The sequence below is a fragment of the Cervus canadensis genome, chromosome X (genome assembly GCF_019320065.1).
Source record: "Cervus canadensis isolate Bull #8, Minnesota chromosome X, ASM1932006v1, whole genome shotgun sequence".
Lineage (NCBI taxonomy): Eukaryota > Metazoa > Chordata > Mammalia > Artiodactyla > Cervidae > Cervus > Cervus canadensis.
Genome location: NC_057419.1, coordinates 89,448,126 through 89,467,226, shown reverse-complemented (window position 1 = coordinate 89,467,226; position 19,101 = coordinate 89,448,126). Strand labels below are relative to the sequence as shown.

Here is a 19,101-nt window from a genome sequence, read left to right as displayed (position 1 = left end):
CAGGGAAGCATATATATTTAATATATATATATTAAATTTCATACACATAGAAAATAAATGTTAGTATAATACTGCTAGATCAGGTACAAAGTTGATTAATATCTTAAGGGTGATAAACTGAAATCATTTATGTTTTTTATTCCACTGGACATGAATCATTTCCATATCTATTGGACAAAATACCTACAAGTTAATATAGCCTTTCAGGGTTGAAAACTTGCTCAGTCAACAGGAAGTGAATTCCAGCACTGCACTGAACTAGTATCCAGTAACTTAGTTGTCTTTACCCAATTTTTGTATACTTTTTCTGACACTGCTACACCTCCCATCCAATTTTAGGCTGCAAGGTTTTTGGAAGTGGGGCAAAATGGCAGTTTTGCCTCCATTCACAAACCAGAAGTGATAACAAGAGATCGTCCTGGTGGTGGAAATTGGAGACTGAATGTTTTGCCTATCAGTATTTTAAAGACAGATCTTGCGTGTGTTTTAATACATCACCCGAGTTTCATCAGTTCAGTCGCTCAGCCGTGTCCGACTCTTTGCGAGCCCATGGACTGCAGCACGCCAGGCTTCCCTGTCCATCACCAACTCCCGGAGCCTACTCAAACGAGTTTTATACAGAATATTAAAAGTCAGTTGGTCTCTGAACTCCTCATGGAGTGTTCCTCGCCAGCCCTGTGTTCCTACAGAGCAAAGCCCAGTCCTAGGACGGAAGCGTTGGCTCCAAAACAGCCTTCCTTTCAGCTCTCTATCTTCACCACCACCAGGAGCTTCAGGTTGTTCTAGCAAGCAGCTCAGCCCTAGAGGCAGAAGACTGTACCTTGCTTGCTACTGCAGGGCTGCGGCAGACATGCCGAATGTGCGGTCACGTGAGGCTGAGGGTGGGTCACATGACGGCGCTCTCGCTTGAACCGGCGTAGAGGTGTGTAAGCACTGAAAAGGGTCGGGAAAGACTTGCACCTGACGCTTGACAGACGGCTGTAAGAGGAGTGGTAGGATGTAACGGTGGGTGGGTGGATGTCTCTTCATGGTGCACTAGCCTGAAAACGAATTCCTCAGGTGCCCAGGATTACGATATTTGTTGGCAGAGGACACAATCCCTCAGCCAATCGCGAGCGTCTTAGCCGGGGCCTGATTTTTGTCCAGGAGCTCAAGAGGCCGGAAGTCATCCTGAGGGAGGCGTATGCGGAGAGAAGCAGCGGCCGCTGTTGGAGGAGGTGGGTTCGAGGCCGGGAAATAGCATCCATGGGAGGTGGTGGTAGAGACTAGATCCTCGTGGAGGAAGCGCCTGGGACTTGCATGGTCCCTCCTGCTCCATCCTGCTTTCTGAACGCCCCTCACCCCACCCAGCGTTGGGCGACTGTTCCTCTGTTTGGGTAGGGGAGGTGGATACGAGGAAGCAGTTGGCTTCAGGGGTGCCTAGAAAGAGGACACGGGGAAGTGACAGTGCGTGATCACCTGTGGTCTTGCATCAGGAAATGCAGGTGTGAAGATGAGAACTGTGAGCTGCACTCCCTTCCTCCCACCTCGTTGGCACTCTCTACTGTTTGTCTGTCTTTTCCAGCTGGTGAAACAAGCTCAAAATTGGGGCAGAGGGTGGGATATCCAAGGCTCCAGCTGCCTGGAGATGTAAGGGAGGAATTAACCCCAATCTGGGCAGCTCTGGGGAAGGGGAGATAACAGACTCAGGAAGAGGGAATCTGTTTGTTTGGGGCCCTTCACATAGGAGTTCTCTTTGGGATACTGCCAAGCTTCTCAATTCCCAAGATGATTCCTGGATCTGTGCCCCAGGTAGCAGCTCCTTCCCATCTAGGAACTCAAAAGCTGCTACTCCTTGGAGGCTCCCTCCTGCTGCCTGCCGTGCTGGGCCTCTTAATAGTGTTTTTCTGGCAACTACCTATGACAACTGCTTTATGGATGGTCTCATGTGTGTCTGCTCTGCTGACACTTTGCTCTCTTTGTCTTTTGCTTTCTGCCCACTTCTTCAGGCGTGTTTCTTTGGTCTTACACTAGGTGTAAGGTCCTTGGTGTATCCTTAGTGTATCCTTACACTAGGTGTAAGGTCCTTGGTCTTACACTAGGTGTAGGTCCTTGGTATATCCTTATCCTCTTTCTAACTAAATATCCCCGCTCCACCTACCCACTCCCTCCCACCCCCATGTACACCAGATACCAGGGCAGTTTAAGAAAGTGCCACTAGGAAATAATGAATTTTCCTAAGCCCACTCATATCCTTATTTTTATACTCAGTATAGAGTTGAAACTATGCAGTAATTCTACTTCAGGCCCTCCTGTTTACATTTAAAAGCTGGAAAAGAGCAGTGGGCATGTGGGTAAAATTACAGAGATTGAGGCCTTTGGGTTGCCTCCTCCTCTCTTACCCCCTGCCTCTTTTGTTGTTATCCTCTTCCCTCCATTCTCCAGAATTCTGTTAATATATGTATTGGGACCAACATTTAAGTTGTGTCCTTTCCCCGCAAACCTTGTTGTCTTGTCTGTGTTGTTTTAGAGTTTGACAGAACACCTCAAACATTAAATGGTATGTGAAAGTAGCTCAGTTGTGTCTGACTCTTTGCGACCCCATGGACTATATATTCCATGGAATTCTCCAGGCCAGAATACTGGAGTGGGTAGCCTTTCCCTTCTCCAGGGGATGTCCCGAACCCAGGGATCAAACCCAGGTCTCCTGCATTGGGAGGGCAGATTCTTTACCAGCTGAGCCATAAGGGAAGCCCAAGAATACTGCAGTGGGTAGTATACTCCAGAGGATCTTCCTGACTCAGGAATTGAACCGGGGTCTCCTGCATTGCAGGCAGATTCTTTACCAACTGAGCTATCAGGGAAGCCCTTAAGTGGTATAAGAGAGAGTACATCTGACCTTTGTCTCTGGATCCTTGCACAGTGCCAGGAATTTCTTGAACCTTGGGAGGATCTTTGTTATGCTTACGAATGGACCATGGTTGGTCCCTACTTAGCTTCAGGATGTGATAATGTGGGCTGGTCACTATAAAGGGACAACCACATATTTAGAGTTGGAACTTTAGGCCAGCAGGAACTCCTGAGTGGGGAGGACGCTAGATTTGGGGTTAAATCATGTGACCAGTAATTTACTCAATCATGCCTATGTAATGAAACCCCAGTGAAAACTCTTCCTGGTTGGTAACCACACTGATTTCCAGGGAGGATGATGTTGCCCTGAATCCATGAAAAGAGGGCATGGAATTTGTCTGTATGTCTGAGACACGTCCATACCTTGTTCTATGTGTATCCTTTCTGGTAAAACTACAACTCTACATATAGCACTTTTAGTGAGTTCTTTAAGTTGTTCTAGTAAATTATCAAACCTGAGGGGGCCATTGTTGTTCAGTCACTTGTTGTTCAGTCATTTGTGTCCGACTCTTGGCAGCCCCATGGACTGTAGCACTCCAGGCTTCCCTGTCCTTCACTATTTCCCAGAATTTGCTCAGATTCATGTCCATTGAGTCAGTGATGCCATCCAACCATCTCATCCTCTGTTACTTCCTTCTCCTCCTGCCCTCAATCTTTCCTAGCATCAGGGTCTTTTCCAACGACTCACCTCTTCACATCTGGTGGCCAAGATATTGGAGCTTCGGCCTCAGCATCAGTCCTTCCAATGAGTATTCAGGGTTGATTTCCTTTAGGATTGACTGGTTTGATCTCATTGCTGTCCAAGAGACCCTCAGGAGTCTTCTCCAGCACCACAATTTGAAAGCATTGGCAGTCAGCCTTCTTTATGGTCCAACTCACATCCATACTGACTACTGGAAAAACCATAGCTTTGACTATATGAACCTTTGTTGGCAAAGTCTGCTCTTTAATATGCTGTCTGGGTTTGTCATAGCTTTCTTTTGAAGAAGCAAGTGTCTTTTAATTTCTTGGCTGCAGTCAACATCCGCAGTGATTTTTCAGCCCGGGAAAATAAAATCTGTCACTGCTTCCACTTTTTCCCTATTTGCCATGAAGTAATTAATGGGACCAGATGTCATGACCTTATTTTTTGAATTTTGAATTTTAATCTAGCTTTTTCACTCTTCTCTTTCACCCTTATCTGGAGGCTCTTTAGTTCTTCTTCACTTTCTGCCATTAGAGTGGTATCATGTGCATAACTGAGGTTGTTGATATTTCTCCTGGAAATCTTGATTCTAGCTTGTGATTCCTCCCACTTAGCATCTCACATTATCTACTCTGCATAGATATTAAATAAGCAGGGTGACAATATACAGCCTTGGTGTACTCCTTTCCCAATTTTCGACCAGTTCATTGCCATGTCTGGTTCTAACTGTTGCTTCTTGTCCTGCATACAGGTTTCTCAGGAGGCAGGTAAAGTGGTCTGGTATTCCTATTTCTTTAAGAATTTTCCACAGTTTGTTGTGATCCACACAAAGACTTTAGCATATACCAATGAAGCAGAAGTAGATGTTTTTCTGGACATCCCTTGCTTTTTCTGTCAGATGTTGGCAATTTGATCTCTGGTTCCTCTGCCTTTTCTAAATCCATGTTGTACATCTGGTCATTCTCGTTTCATGTACCTTTGAAGTTTAGCTTGAAGGATTTTAGGTCTTCCCTGGTGGCTCAGTAAGTAAAGGATCTGTCTGCAATGCAGGTGACCTGGGTTCAATCCCTGGGTCAGGAAGATCCCCTGGAGAAGGAAATGGCAACCCACTCAGTGTTCTTTCCTGGAGAATTCCATGGACAGAGGAGCCTGGTGGGCTACAGTCTATGGGGTCACAAAGAGTTGAACACAGCTGAGTGACTAGCACTTTCACTTTTCTTTCACTCTGAAGGATTTTGAGCATTACCTTGCTAACATGTGAAATGAATGCAGTTGTATGGTAGTCTGAACATTCTTTGGTATTGCCCTTCTTTGGGACTGGAGTGAAAACTGACCTTTCCCATTCCCATGTCAATGGCTGAGTTCTCTGAATTTGCTGGCAAATTGGGTGCAGCATTTTAACAGCATCCTATTTTAGGATTTGAAATAGCTCAGCTGGAATTCCATCATCTCCACAAGCTTTGTTCATAGCAATGCTTCCTAAGGCCCACTTGACTTCACACTCCAGGACGTCCGGCTGTAGGTGAGTGACCACATCATTGTGGTTATGTGGGTCATTAAGACCTTTTTGAGGGGGTCATGGGAACCCTTGAATTTATTACTGGTCAGTCAAAAGTGTGGGTGGTACTCCAGGACTTTTAACTGGCATCTGATCTCAAACGGGGACAGTATTATTGGGGACTGCACTCTTAAACCTGTGGAGTCTGTCTCTAACTCAGTCTTCAATATCCTCATGCTCTTTCTCTGCCTGTGGGAAACATAGCCATCCTTTTAGGCTCAACTCAAATGCTAGGACCTGTTTGAAGTCTTTCTGAAACTCTCACCCTTACTCTTTGTCCCTTTGTAGGAAGTAATTCCTCCATCCTGTGTACTTACACAGTATTTTATTCACCCCTATTTTAACATTTGTTTCTTTATATCGTGCATATATTTGAAGTCTGGCCATATCCCAGAGTAGAGCCCACAAGAAAGAGTCTCTACTCTACTATGCAGCCTCCTTTTAGAAAGTGCTTACAGGGCTTTTTGAAATGTTTGAAATGCCAAACATTAGTTATGCTTGGAAAGAACTTAAAGAGTAACTGAGTGAGGATATTGATTACAAAGTGAAGGGGATGGTCTTTCTCAAAGAAAAGGAGGGTGTTTGCTTTGATATCCCTACTGCATCAGTAACAGAAGTTCAGGGAAAGTGGCATGATTCACAGCACTGGCAGCTTTCTCTGGCCACACAGCAACCAGAGCTAGAAGGACCACGGGAAGGATATCACAACTTCTGGGGACAGCGGGAAGGTAGTCAAAGCTTCAGGGGACAACACAAGGGCAACCAAGGTGTCAGGGGACAATGTGAAAGAAATAGAAGCTTCAGAGGACAGTGATCAGCAGGTGACAACGAAAGTAACAGTTTCCAAAACAAAGGCCAGGAGCAGAGTTTTAGTAAAGCATTCAGACAGTAATTTGAAGTAGAAGATTTATGTGGCAAAAACAGAACTATGTTCACCAGCATGGAACTGAACATTATTTTTCATACAAAGTTAAAAGCACATTGTAGTTCCTTCATGACCACTTGCCCAGTCCCCCTCTCTTCGAGAGAAACTAGCTTCATCTAAATTATTTCATCTGATGATGGTTGTCATGTATAACTTTATTGCTACTTCTGTCTCTGGTATTCCTTTGGAAAAGGTGTATGGATTCATTACATATTATAACATATTGTCTATAGATTATAAGATAAAGTCAAGGCTTTATCTGCTGATACTTTTTAAGATGACCTGTCTTTATACTTAGAAATGTCTCTTTAATAGTAGGCTTCCCTGGTGGCTCAGATGGTAACCAATCTGCCTGCAATGCAGGAGATCTTTGTTTGATCCCTGGGTCAGGAAGATGCCCTGGAGAAGGAACCAGCAACCCACTCCAATATTCTTGCCTGGAGAATTCCATGAACAGAGGAGCCTGTACAGTCCATGAGGTTGCAAAGAGTTGGACATGACTGAATGACTATCACTCACTACAGGGCTTAGAAACTGGTAACTCTAATCTACGAAAGCACCTAGGAGTGCAGTGCACCGCCTCTTTATGGTGGTGGTGGTAACAGAGATGACTTTTCTCCAGGGGTTAAGTCACAGTTGTTCAGACCTCACCAGATCTTTGATTCAGGAAGGCTGAATTCTAATCTGCACTCCACATTAAGAATCTGGGGGCTAAGATGCCAAGTTCAGAGAGTCATGTAAATTTTCTATACTTGGGAGAGAAAAGAGCAAATATTCATGGAGCAGCTAGGTTTTCAAGAGCAACTTTATTTCCAGATCTGAAGTTCAGCTGAAAAGAAGAGAATGAAAGCTGTGTTCACTGATCTTTAGTTACCCTGTTAAAATCCCTAGGCCACACTTTCAGTTCTGACATGCAAAGAGCTTAGACGTCCTGTACTTAAAACAAGAAAAACGCTGAACAAACTGAGAATCAGTGACTTAGAACCATCATAGAACTGAGGTCACAAGGCAGATGACTACCCCAAATTCTGGAGAAAAGACAAATCGGAGAGTCACAGCCTGTATCTCTCTACATAAAGCAGAAACTGCTAGAGACATAAACAGGTGAGAACACCTAAGTGGGAATTTTGACAAACTGCTGGAGACTGAGGGTGGAATAGTATGAGAATGAGAAATCCCTAAGGGACCTGCAGTGGACTTTACCTCTAGGAACTCATAGTGAAGATACCAGAAAGATCTCAGGGCTCTGGCAGTGGGAGGGGAAGTGTACACTCAAGAAATACACTCCCCAGTCTTCTCCATAACAAAGGGCTACTCTCCAGTGAAAAAGACTTTCTCAGAACATCATCCCAGCTAAGGGAAAGGCATTCCTTATATCCAGTCCACTCTAACCTTCCATTCTCCTGTAAGGAGAAGAAAGACACTAAAGAAACACTTGTGAAGGGCAGAATCAAGAGGCGCAGGCCCACAAAAGACTGGAATTTAACCGTAAGATTATAGAACACTTCCTCTCCTCCACATGCTAACAGGCCTCCAGTACAGTAACAGTGAAGTGCAGCTGAAAGAGTTGAAAATGCAGACTTTCTCTGCAAGATATAATTAGGGAAGCCCAAAGTTAAGAGGAAAGACAAAAATAGAGGCTAGGGGAATTTGAAGACTGGCACCTACAGTTACAGCAAACATTATGCACAGCCCAACTGCTACTAAAAGTCGGTTTACCTCAGTTCTTATTACCATCATCCAACTTTCAACACAAAATTACAAGATGTACTAAAAGGCAAGAAAAAGCATTGTTTAAGGATACAAAGCATCAGAACCAGGCTCAGATGTAATGCAGATTTGGGGATTATCAAACAGGCAATTTAAATAAACATGATTAACTTGGTTTTTTAATTGAAGGATAATTTCTTTATAATATTGTGGTTGTCTCTGCACTATATCATCACCCATCAGTTATATATGTTATATATTTACTATATATATATATATATATATATCCCTTCCCTCTTGAGGCTCCCCCAAATTCACACCTTCCACCTCTCTAGGTCATCACAGAGCACCAGGCTGGGCTCCCTGTGTTTGTTATACAGTAGCTTCCCGTTAGCTATTTATTTTACACATGATAGTGTATATATGTCAATGCTACTTTCTCAATTTGCCCTAGCCTTTCCTTCCCCCACTGCATCCACAAGTTCATTCTCTGTGTCTGCATCTCCATTTCTTCTCTTAAATAGGTTCATCAGTACTATTTTTCTGGATTCTCTATGATTAATATGTTAATAGCCATAGTAGATAAAACTAGACTGGTGTGTATGGCAAGCGTGTGAGATCCCAACTGGTTCTAATCCTTGGCATATTCCTACCCTGCCAAAGATGATGAGCCCTTGGAATCCCCTGCAAAAGAAGACATGACAGGAGCCAGGAAGAGGAGCCAGGACTGCCCCTACGTGGTGCCTGACCCCTGGCTGTGGGGTGAGAAACAGGATTGTCTGAGCAGGTGCGGGTCCTGTCAAGGAAAGGTCCTCTTTCCTGGGCAACTGTGGGGACAGTGAAATGGTAAAGTGTGCCACCACAGCGACTGAGACAACAGCAGTGTGGCAGAAAGAATGAGGGCCCTGGCGCAGACAAGTGGTTTGTCTCCTCAGCCAGGGGTCTATCAGGGGCTGCCCTCCCTTAGAAGAGGGGCAGGGGCTCGGCCTCCACGGGCGCCCCCTCCCACTTTCCTCCAGCCCGCAGCCTCTGAAGGTGAAAGCAGCCCCCCTGCCACCAAGAAGGCTGGCCGGCGTGATGGGAGAAGGGAGGGGGCGGGACACCGAACAGTCTGCGGGTTCAGACACACACATATACACTGCGGGGCGGCCTGTATCCATCCGCTGCTCCCTGCAGTGCGACCCTTCGCGACCCTCCCAGCCCCGGCCCGCGACCACTCTAAGCTGCCGGGCCAGAAGCGTGGAGGTGGTCACCGCAAGGAGGGCGGCGCAGGGCGGTGGAAGGCTGGCGGGGCGGTATGGCGTGGCCCCGCCCCTCAGGCTGGCGTTCCTCCCGGCCCCGCCCCCTCTGGGTCGGAACTAAGGTGGGCCTGGGAAGGGGCGTCTAGTCCATTCGTGCTGTATCCCTCCGCCCCCCCCCCCACAACACTCTCGCTGCGAGCGGTCGGCACCGCAATCTGTGCAGCCCCTGCCGGATTTGGCACAGCGGCGCGGGGGGCGGGAGCCCCCTTTGCCATTTTGCCCGCACGGTGAGCCGTGGGAAGCGAGAGAGGAGCTGCGACCGGAGTGGGGAGGCCGACCACCGGGACCTTGCGCCTGCGAAGGCAAGTGAGGGTGTTGCGTAGCGACGACCAGCTCACAGCCTGCCCTTGGCAGCCTGAGGACGGGGACGCGAGATTGTCGGAGCTGAACCCTTAGAGAGGTCCTTAGCGCCGGGGGACCACTGGCGCTGAGAAGGCGGCGACCGGCGCGGGCCGGGTCCGGGTCTTGGCCGCAGGGGCTCCATCGGATGCTGGGGAGGCGTACGGCGCGGACTAGTCCCTGGCGGGCTCTCCGGATGGCTGTACCCCGCCCTCGACGGTGCCTGTGCGGGGAGAGGGCTGTGCGGGAACCTGCTATGGGCGAAATGGCGGAGGGAGCCCGGGTGGGGGCTCCGGGGAGGCCGCGGGAGCCGGGACTGGAGCAGCCCGGGCTATGATTCTGCCAAGGGGCCTGTTGGACCCCTCGTGCCGGGTGCGGTCCCTTCCCACAGGCATCTCTTTGATGTCAGTCTCCTGTCTGCGCAGTTGATCTGGCGACTTCAATGGAAGGGGAACTGAGCGCGTAGATTATGAAGACACCAAAATGACAAATCTGTTGCTTCTTAATACAACTGTTTAGTTGCCTTCCGTATTTAGCTCTTGCACGTGTCAAATGCAATCAGATGACATGGTGAGGAGTCCGTAGGCTTTCACAGGAAGAAACCATATAAATAAACAATGTATTAATTCACGTTTCTCGTTTGGAACCTGGTTTCTGAACCTCCTAGCGCACTTGAATATGTTGAAGTGTGGGAATGGCTCTTCACAATAGAGAGGAAAATTTTCTGCAGGGTCAGTTTAGAACACATGAAGTCAGTCTGCCCGTTCAGTTTCTGGTTCTGGAAACCCAAACCCATTTTCCCTTCAGAGCCCCTCTCATTTTGGTGGAGAAGCAGTCCCACAGATTTTTTGGACTTAACTGGGAGTGGGTACCAATTTCTGGAAGGTGAGAGACGTTTATTTACTTATTCCTTGAGTCTTCAAAAGGACATTTTAGGACCTGAATTTTGGGAATCTGTTCATTAACCTGATACTTTTCTACCATTGTCAACATACTGTTTTGGTGTTTTACTGAATGTCCCTCCTTTTTATGCAGGGTGTGACTCTTCAGCTAGTGGACTGTTCTGTAGTGGTAAAGATAGCATCTCCTGAAAACACCTGCTGTGTGGCCTGGCTGGCATAGGTGGTGAATGAGGTAGGAACTATGTATGTGTGGGGAAGGGGGAAAGGCCATGGCATGCAAGATGGTATTGAAATGATAGCCCCCATTATCTTCACTGCCTGCCTTCTAAATACAGTTGCCTTTGTTCCACTACCCACTCTTGCATCTCATATTTTTGTTCAAGGGAGGATATGTGGCCTTTGCTAGGAAAATGACTGACTTTAGAGTTGGGAGGTATGATTAGACAAGCTGCAGGTCTCTAGCAGGAGAGTGGATGGGAGATCACTTGGGAAGAGCAGAGAGATGGGAGACATTTTTCATGGCCTTGAATATATAGAAGCGTGTGTTGTAACACTTGTGATGGGTGTTGGGTCATCTCAGTCTCTTCTGTTTTCTTTCCTATTTTTTTGTCTTTCATATGTTTGTTCTTTTCAGAGTCCTGTAGAAATCTGCAGGTAGCTGTTCTCTTTGAACTTGATTAGGAAAGAGGACGAAAGCTATTCATTTGAATCCAAGGTGAATGTGAGCATGAGCACCTTCATTGATTGGGAGTGGGAATTGCTATTGACAAGTAAGAGCAGATCATATACTGAAGCCATTGTATTCCAACTTCCCACACACCTTTGCCCTCACATTTATGTATAGGAAATGGGGATGGGATAAGACACAGTTGTGCCTATAGGGTAATTGATAGATACCCATGAAGTGGAGAAGGATAACATGGAAGAGGATCAAGGAGGCCAGAAACAAAGCTCTAGATTTGAAAAGACATGTATTGAATTTCGAAGCCCATATCTGTCTACCAGATGCTTAAAGTTGCAATCCCTTCTGTGTTTTTGTTCATAGGTCCACCTGTGAGTTGGCTATAGGCCTTATCAACACCAGAAGCAAGAGAAGAGGAGAAAATTCCACCATATCAGTGCAGGTTGGTGTGAGGCATACCAGGATAGACCTTAGAGTATAGTGGTATATTCCAAATGGGCTATACCCCTTAGTCTTGCTCACTTTCACCAAACTTTCTCATCATCTGTTCCTATTTGATGCAGAGAAAAGGAAAGTGTCTGGACAGGGCATTGTTGGGCATTAGTGGGACTATGATAGGGATAAAATGAGGTAAAAAACATTTTCTACTATTCTACTCTTACCACACAGTCCATCTGTACTCTCACATTCTGTGTGACTTTCTGCATAGAAAAATGCAGTTGGAAGAGACTGAAAGCTCGTTTTCTTCTTCCACCTCAGGTCTATCTCCAGTGCTAGCTGTGGTGGCTTTGGAGTGACAGAAGATCATCACCTTCAACCTAGTGAAAGAATATTAGGACACTGACCCAAGACATACTGAGAACCAAGGCCAAGACTGTGTAGAGCTATCTATATAACTGGGCTTCAGCTATGGCTGGAGCTAAGAGTAGAAGGAATAGGAATAGAAAGAATGAGAATAAAAAGAAGACAAAAACTGAAAAAAGGGCAGTTGCAGAAGCTGAAGGAAAAAGGGAGGCCACTGATAAAGTCAGATCAGCTGAAGGAAAGCGGGAGGCTACTGGTACAGCCAAGACCCAGACCAAAGCTATAACCAAGGCAGGGCCTCGGGCAGATGCAGTGGCAGTGGTGAAGGCAGCGTCTAAGAACAAGGCTGTTACTGAGATGAAAGAACATCTGCTAGATGTCCGTCCCAAAGCTGAAGATGAGGCCGCTAGAGCAGCTCGATTTTGTTCTGTGGCTCAGGCTAGTGCTGAGTCCAGGTTTACATGTAAAGATAAGACTCATATTAATACCTGGTTTGGGGCTGGAGAAGAGGCCAATGTTGGTTCCTGGTTACGGAATGGAGAAGAGATTGGTAAACATTTCAGTGCTAAAGATGAAGGTAAAGCTGATACTGGTCCCCCATCCTGTGCTGAGAAGTTGGAGCCTCTGGCTGGGACCAGCTGTAAGGCTAGGCTAGGAGCTGAGGAGGAGGAGGAGGAGGAGAACGTTATTGGGAGCTGGTTTTGGGATGGAGATGAAACTAGTTTTGACCCTAACCCTAGACCTGTGAGCAGGATAATTAAACCTCAACCTGTGGATGAAATTAATGAAAAAGACAGGCCCAAGGACTGGTCTGAGGTAACTATATGGCCCAAAGCTCCTGCTGTAACTCCAGCAGTGTTAGGCTTTAGATCCCAAGTCACATTTGAGAAAAAGCCGCCTTCATATGTTGTCCTGGCCTCTGCTGAGGAAAATACCCGTTCTTCGCCTGTGGCAACAGCGGCAGCATGCCCTTCTAGAAGCACTCCCTCTAGCTCACAGCCTGTCTCTGAGTTCCCATTTGGTTCTGACCCTTGCATCCAGACCATAGAGGAAATTAGGCGCCAAATCAGGATCAGGGAGGTGAATGGGATTAAGCCATTTGCTTGCCCTTGCAAGATGGAATGCTACATGGATTCTGAGGAGTTTGAAAGACTTATTACCTTACTTAAGTCAACTACTGATCCTCTCATTCATAAAATAGCTCAAATTGCAATGGGGATCATTAATGTTCATCCATTTGCTCAAGAGTTCATTAATGAGGTGGGTGTAGTGACACTTATTGAAAGCTTGCTCAGTTTTCCTTCCTCTGAAATGAGAAAAAAAGCTGTCATTACCCTGAATCCCCCCTCTGGGGATGAAAGACAACGCAAGGTTGAATTACATGTTAAGCATATGTGTAAAGAAACCATATCTTTTCCCTTGAATTCACCTGGACAGCAGTCTGGATTAAAGATACTAGGACAACTGACTACTGATTCTAACCATCATCACATTGTTGCCAATTACTTTTCAGAGCTTTTCCATTTGCTGTCCCTTGGAAATCGTAAAACTAGAAATCTTGTTTTGAAAGTACTTTTGAATATGTCTGAAAATCCAACTGCAGCCAGAGATATGACCAATACAGAATCATTAGCAGCGTTAAAACTCATCTTTAACCAGAAAGAGGCAAAAGCCAATCTCGTTAGTGCTGTGGCCATATTTATTAACATAAAAGAGCATATCAGAAAGGGCTCAATTGTAGTTGTTGATCACTCCAGTTATACTACACTCATGGCCATTTTCCGTGAAGTTAAAGTGATCATTGAAACAATGTAAAATGAGCTAGAAACAAGAGAATGCTTTGAACAATCTACACACTCGAATAGGCTGTCTGTTCCCAAAGAGCCATGCATAATGTTTTCGTTATTACAGTGTGCATGTTATGAATTACATCTTTAACACACTATTACCTGTGACAGTCTAAGCCTGACCTAGACCATTTTGGGGTGTCAGTGTTTCATTATGAGTTGAAAACATCTGTCAATTATCTTGTGTAGATGGAGAGCTTTTTAACATTTTACTTAATTTAAAATAGTAAACTGGTGCATCGTAAGTAAGCTAAACTTGTTCATTAGTATCTGCTTAAATCCATTTGCAGCTTCAATGATTAAAAAAGATAATATCCTTGAATTTATAACCTAGTTGCATAAACAAGGCATATACACAAAAAGATATCTAATGATACACATATACTCATGTATATATGTACACATACATATATGTATGCCACACATGCTCATTGCCAAATGTGCACTCTCAATATATAAAGGCAGAGTTGCTTGCTACAGGCTGTTTAATGTAAAAGGAATTACTGTTTTTCCCCTATTCTACCTGAATCAGATAACTCATTCTACAACATACAAATGACCCTGAATCTCAGATAAAATGTAATATTCCTTTTTGTTTTGATAACTACATTTATAACTCATTTTTTGGCTATTTCATTTATGTCAAGTCATACAGACAAGAAAGGAGGTAGGTGTAGAGGGGAAACAATTTCCAGAGTACCTACTGTTAATGTCAGTAACTGTGTAGCACTACATATTACAGGTTTCCTCTTTTCAACAATGGTTCTCTGAGCTATGTACTGGTATTTTTTATGATTATAACTCATTGTTCTGGATCACCTCCAATGCGAATTAGGGAGGTTAAATCAATTTTCCTAGATTTACATGGCAGACAAGTGGCATTGCTGTTTTGTCTGATACCAAACCCACTCTCATTGCCCCACTACCTTATAGCCCTCTTCTACTTTTTTGTGTGGCAGCCTTCAAGGCTCACAGATTGGTTTTAATGATTAAATTTTGCTGTAGGTAATGCTCCTGCCAGTCTTGCAATTCTTAACTTCCTCTGAATGCACATGTTCATTAGACTAAATCTTGCTGGAGTTAGAAGAAAAATCTAGGATGAATGTGTATGGATTTGAACTGGTAGTGTCTGGGAAACAGTTGGTGCCCAAAACAGTTGAATGGATAAGATGTAAATTTGGAGTCAAAACAACTGAAATTTGCTGTATGACCTCATGGGTTTCAATCTGTATGTACTTTCTCCCTCCAAAGAACTAGAATCATTCTGTACATTGTTTCATACCTTATGTTTTAAACGATAATTGTTTTCTTCCTCCTTGCAAAGCTACCTTAATTTGTTTACCATTTGTAATCTATTCTCCTGTGAGTCGCAAAGAGTCGGACACGACTGAGCGACTGGACTGAACTGAACTGATCTTTTACTAGTAGGCAAGCCTACTCTCTGCATTTGTAGAAGCTAAAACTGTACAGGATAAACTTAATTGGAGAAATTTAGGCCCAGGCCTAGAACTGCAGCTTCGTCAACACAAAACAGGAAAGCTAGGAGAGAAGCTGATGCCTCAGTCTACGTGATAGTGATTCCTGAAGGTCTGTGGTCCAGAAAGCATTTCTAGGACTTTTGGACTATAGCTCTGTTTTCTAAAACTCATGGTAGGAATTAGAACCTCTTATGTGAGTTGAAGTGAATGTCTCAGTATGTAAAAATATTGGGTTATATACTTTGAGATTGTTAAACAGTTAAAATGAAATAGTACCATACTGTAAATACTGTTTGTAACTTGCCTTCTCCCCGTCCTCCACTGTCTCTTGTGACCATCTTTCCGTATCAATAAATAGACTTATACAAATATTTTTGTATCTCTTATTTAAAGTTTTTCTTATGTTAACATTTGGTGCATAGTACTCTATAATCTTCCATTGCATATCCTCTTAATAAAGAATGTGCATAAATTTATTCTCCTATAATAATAAGACTACAGTATTCTGCAACTTGCCTTTTTGTCCTTTCAGTTATCTTTCCAATTTAGTATTCTGCGTATCTACCACATGCTTTTTATTTAATAGCTTTATTGAGATATAGTTGACATATATCAAACCCTACATATTTAAAGTATACAATTTGATAAGTTTTAACATATGTATATAGACATGAAACTATCACCATAATCAAGATAGCAAACATATCCATCACCTCCAAAAGTTTTGTCATGCCCCTTTGTAATCTCTCCTTCCCATCTCTCCCTATGCTGTCCCAGACAACCACTAATCTGTATTTTGACAATATAGAGTCATTTTCATTTTCTGTAGTTTTACATAAAAGGAATCATACAACATATGTTCTTTTGGAGAGAAGGAGATCTCATTTCTTTTTTTATTTTCTAATTTGAGGAAAATTGCTTTACAATGTTGTATTGGTTTCTCCCATACAGCACTGCAAATCAGCCATAATTATGCATATTATCCCTTCCCTCTTGAGCTTCCCTCCGCTCCCTCTATCTCACCCCTCTAGGTCATCACAGACCTCCCTGTGTTATAGAGCCACTTCTCACTGGCTATTTTACACATGGTAGTATATATATGTCAATATTACTTTCTCTGTCCCACTCTCACCCCATTCTGTGCATGAATCAGTTTTCTATGTCTGCATCTCCATTCTTTCCCTGTAAATAGATTCATTAATACCATTTTTCTAGACTCCATACATATGTGTTGATTCACATTATTTGTTTTCCTCTTTCTGACTTACTTCACTCTGTGTAACAGGTTCTAGGTTCATCTACTTCAGTAGAACTCGCTCAAATTCTTTTTAATGGCTGAGTCATATTCTATTTGTGTGTGTGTGTGTGTGTGTACATATATATATACACCACATATTTATCCATTCAGCATAATTATTTGAGACCCATGTGAGTTGTTACATGTATCAATAGTTCATTGCTTTTCATTGCCAAGTAGTGTTCTACTATATGGCTATACCACCATTTACACAGTTTATCCATTCACCTGTTAATGGACATTTGGGTTGTTTCCAGATTTGAGCTGCTGCAACCATTTCATGTAGAACTGTTATTATGGACATATACATTGCTTTTCTCTTGGATAAATTCCTAGGAGTGAGATGACTGAATCATATGGTAGGTATACATTTAACTTTTACATTTTCCAAAATGGTTGTACCATTTTACATTCTCATAGCAGTGTGTGAAAGTTCTGATTCCTTCACATCCTTCCTAACACTTGATATGACTGGTCTTATAATTTTAGCCATATTTCATTGTGGTTCTAAATTGCACTTCTATAATCACTAATGATGTTGAACATCTTTTCATAGGCATATTTGCCATCCATATATATTGAGTGAAGTATCAATATATATAAATATTTTGCCCCCTTTTTTAAATTGAGTGGTCCCTTTTTGTTGTTGATGTTAAGAGTTCTTTGTATATATGCTGGATATAAGTATATTATTAGATATAAGTTTTACAAATATTTTCTCCCAGTTTGTGATTGTCTTTTTATTCTCTTAAAAATGTCTTTTGGAGAATAGAAGTTTTTCATTTTAATGAAGAACAATTCTTACATCAGTTGTGTTTTGGTGTTATATATAAGAAATTATTGCCTAACCAAGGTCATAAAGATTCTATCTTATATTCTACAAGTTTTACAGTTTTAGGTTTCATATTTAGGTCTATGATCCATTTTTTTTCATTTTTTAATTGGAAGTTAATTGCTATACAATGTTGTGTTGATTTCTGCAACATGAATATTGATGGAGAGGATGTGGAGAAAAGGGAACCCTCTTACAGTGTTGGGGGGAATGTAAAATGATACAGCCACTATGGAGAACAGTATGAAGGTTTCTTAGAAAACTAGAAATGAAACTACCATATGACCCAGCAATCCCACTACTGGGAATATACCCTAAGGAAACCATATTTCAAAAAGACATATGTACACCAATGTTCATTGCAGGACTATTTACAATAGCCAGGATGTGGAAACAACCTAGATGTCCATTGACAGATGAATGGATGAAGAAGCCATGGTACATGTATATAGTGGCATATTACTCAGCAATAAAAAGGAATGAATTTGAGTCAGTTAAACTGAGGTGGAGAAACCTATAGCCTATTATATAGAGTGAAGTAAGTCAGAAAGAGGAAAAACTAATATTGTATGTTAATACATATACATGGAATCTAGAAAAATATCCATTTTGAATTTTTTGTATATGGTGCACATACATAGGTTGAAGTTCAATTTTGGCATAGTGATATCCAATTGTTACAGTATCATTTGCTTAAAGACTCTTCTTTCTCCACTGAGCTGCCTTTGCATCTTTGTCAAAAATCACCTGTCTCTGTATGTAATGGGTCTACTTCTGGACTCTATTTTCTTCCATTGATCTACTTATGTATCTTCATTACAATCCACATTGTCTTGATGATTGTAGCTTTATAATATCTTGAAATTAAGCAGTGTGAGTCTTCTATTATTTTTCAGTTATTTGGGTTATTATTACTCTGCTTTTCCATATGATATTAGAGTCATCTTGTCCATTTCTACAAAAACTCCAGCTGGGATTTTGATTGGGATAGCTTTGAATCAATAGATAAATTTGGAGTGAACTGACATCTTAACAATTAATCTTCTATTTATGTCTCTTTTAATTTCTCTCAGCAGCATTTTATAGTTTTTATGCAACATGCTTATTAGCTTATTCTTTCATATACTTATTCTTTAGCATATTTTTATATTCTTTTTTCCTGTGAAAATTGATGCATCATTGTTTATGTTTTCATGCCTGTTTGAACATTTCTGTATGACAAATGTCTTGAAATAGTACTATTTTGTCAAAGATTGTGAATGGCAATGCCCTCCAGTCAAAAACCACCATTATTTGAACAACTCAGGTTACAGAGAGGAAGAACACACGTCCTGGTGTGCTTCAGTAAGGGGGTTTTAGAAACAACTTATTTTAAGATTAGAACTCGTGTTTGGTGATTTGGAGGAGGGTTTAAGGAAGGCTTTGCTGTAGATTGAAAGCTGTCAGGAAATATGAGTACAGTAGACCCTTGAAGAACACGAGTTAGAACTATGTGGATTTTTTTCAATAAATAGTACTACAGTACTACATGAATGTGGTTGGTTGAATCCATGAATGTGCAATAGCATACAAGGAGGGCCGACTGTAAAGTTATACACAAATTTCAACTGCATGGAGGGTCAACTCCCTTAACCTCCATGTTTTTCAGGGATCAACTGTAATTCTATGATTTGGTATCTAAGTAAACCTTGTTCTACAAATGGGGAAGACAAGGCCAAGGCTAAAGTTATGATAGGTAAAGAAGCAGCACCCACTTATATTATCCAGAATAGGAGGATATTTGGCCATTTTTGTGATTGGGAAATACTTCTCTGTGCTTATACATGATCACAGAGTGAGCTTGTTTTTCTCT

At 42.8% G+C, this 19,101-nt stretch overlaps 1 protein-coding gene across 5 annotated transcripts; it reads left to right on the top strand.

The window, feature by feature from the left end:
• The first annotated feature begins 447 nt into the window (after nucleotides 1-447).
• BHLHB9 (basic helix-loop-helix family member b9) lies at nucleotides 448-15,491 on the top strand. 5 transcript variants are annotated; one of them, XM_043459636.1, is made up of 6 exons: nucleotides 448-1,217; nucleotides 6,949-7,161; nucleotides 10,443-10,541; nucleotides 10,944-11,024; nucleotides 11,355-11,433; nucleotides 11,751-15,491. In XM_043459636.1, exon 6 carries the CDS (start codon nucleotides 11,901-11,903, stop codon nucleotides 13,608-13,610), a length of 1,710 nt encoding a protein of 569 aa, XP_043315571.1. In that variant the 5' UTR covers nucleotides 448-1,217; nucleotides 6,949-7,161; nucleotides 10,443-10,541; nucleotides 10,944-11,024; nucleotides 11,355-11,433; nucleotides 11,751-11,900; the 3' UTR covers nucleotides 13,611-15,491. The 5 variants fall into 5 exon arrangements, with proteins under 5 accessions (XP_043315571.1, XP_043315569.1, XP_043315570.1 ...); XM_043459634.1 differs by lacking the exon at nucleotides 6,949-7,161; XM_043459637.1 differs by lacking the exons at nucleotides 448-1,217; nucleotides 6,949-7,161 and adding an exon at nucleotides 5,078-5,096.
• The last annotated feature ends 3,610 nt before the right edge of the window (nucleotides 15,492-19,101 follow it).

Bases quoted from the DNA above. Each gene is read 5' to 3' on its own strand.
- BHLHB9 (XM_043459638.1), top strand. From the start codon at position 11,901: ATGGCTGGAGCTAAGAGTAGAAGGAATAGGAATAGAAAGAATGAGAAT.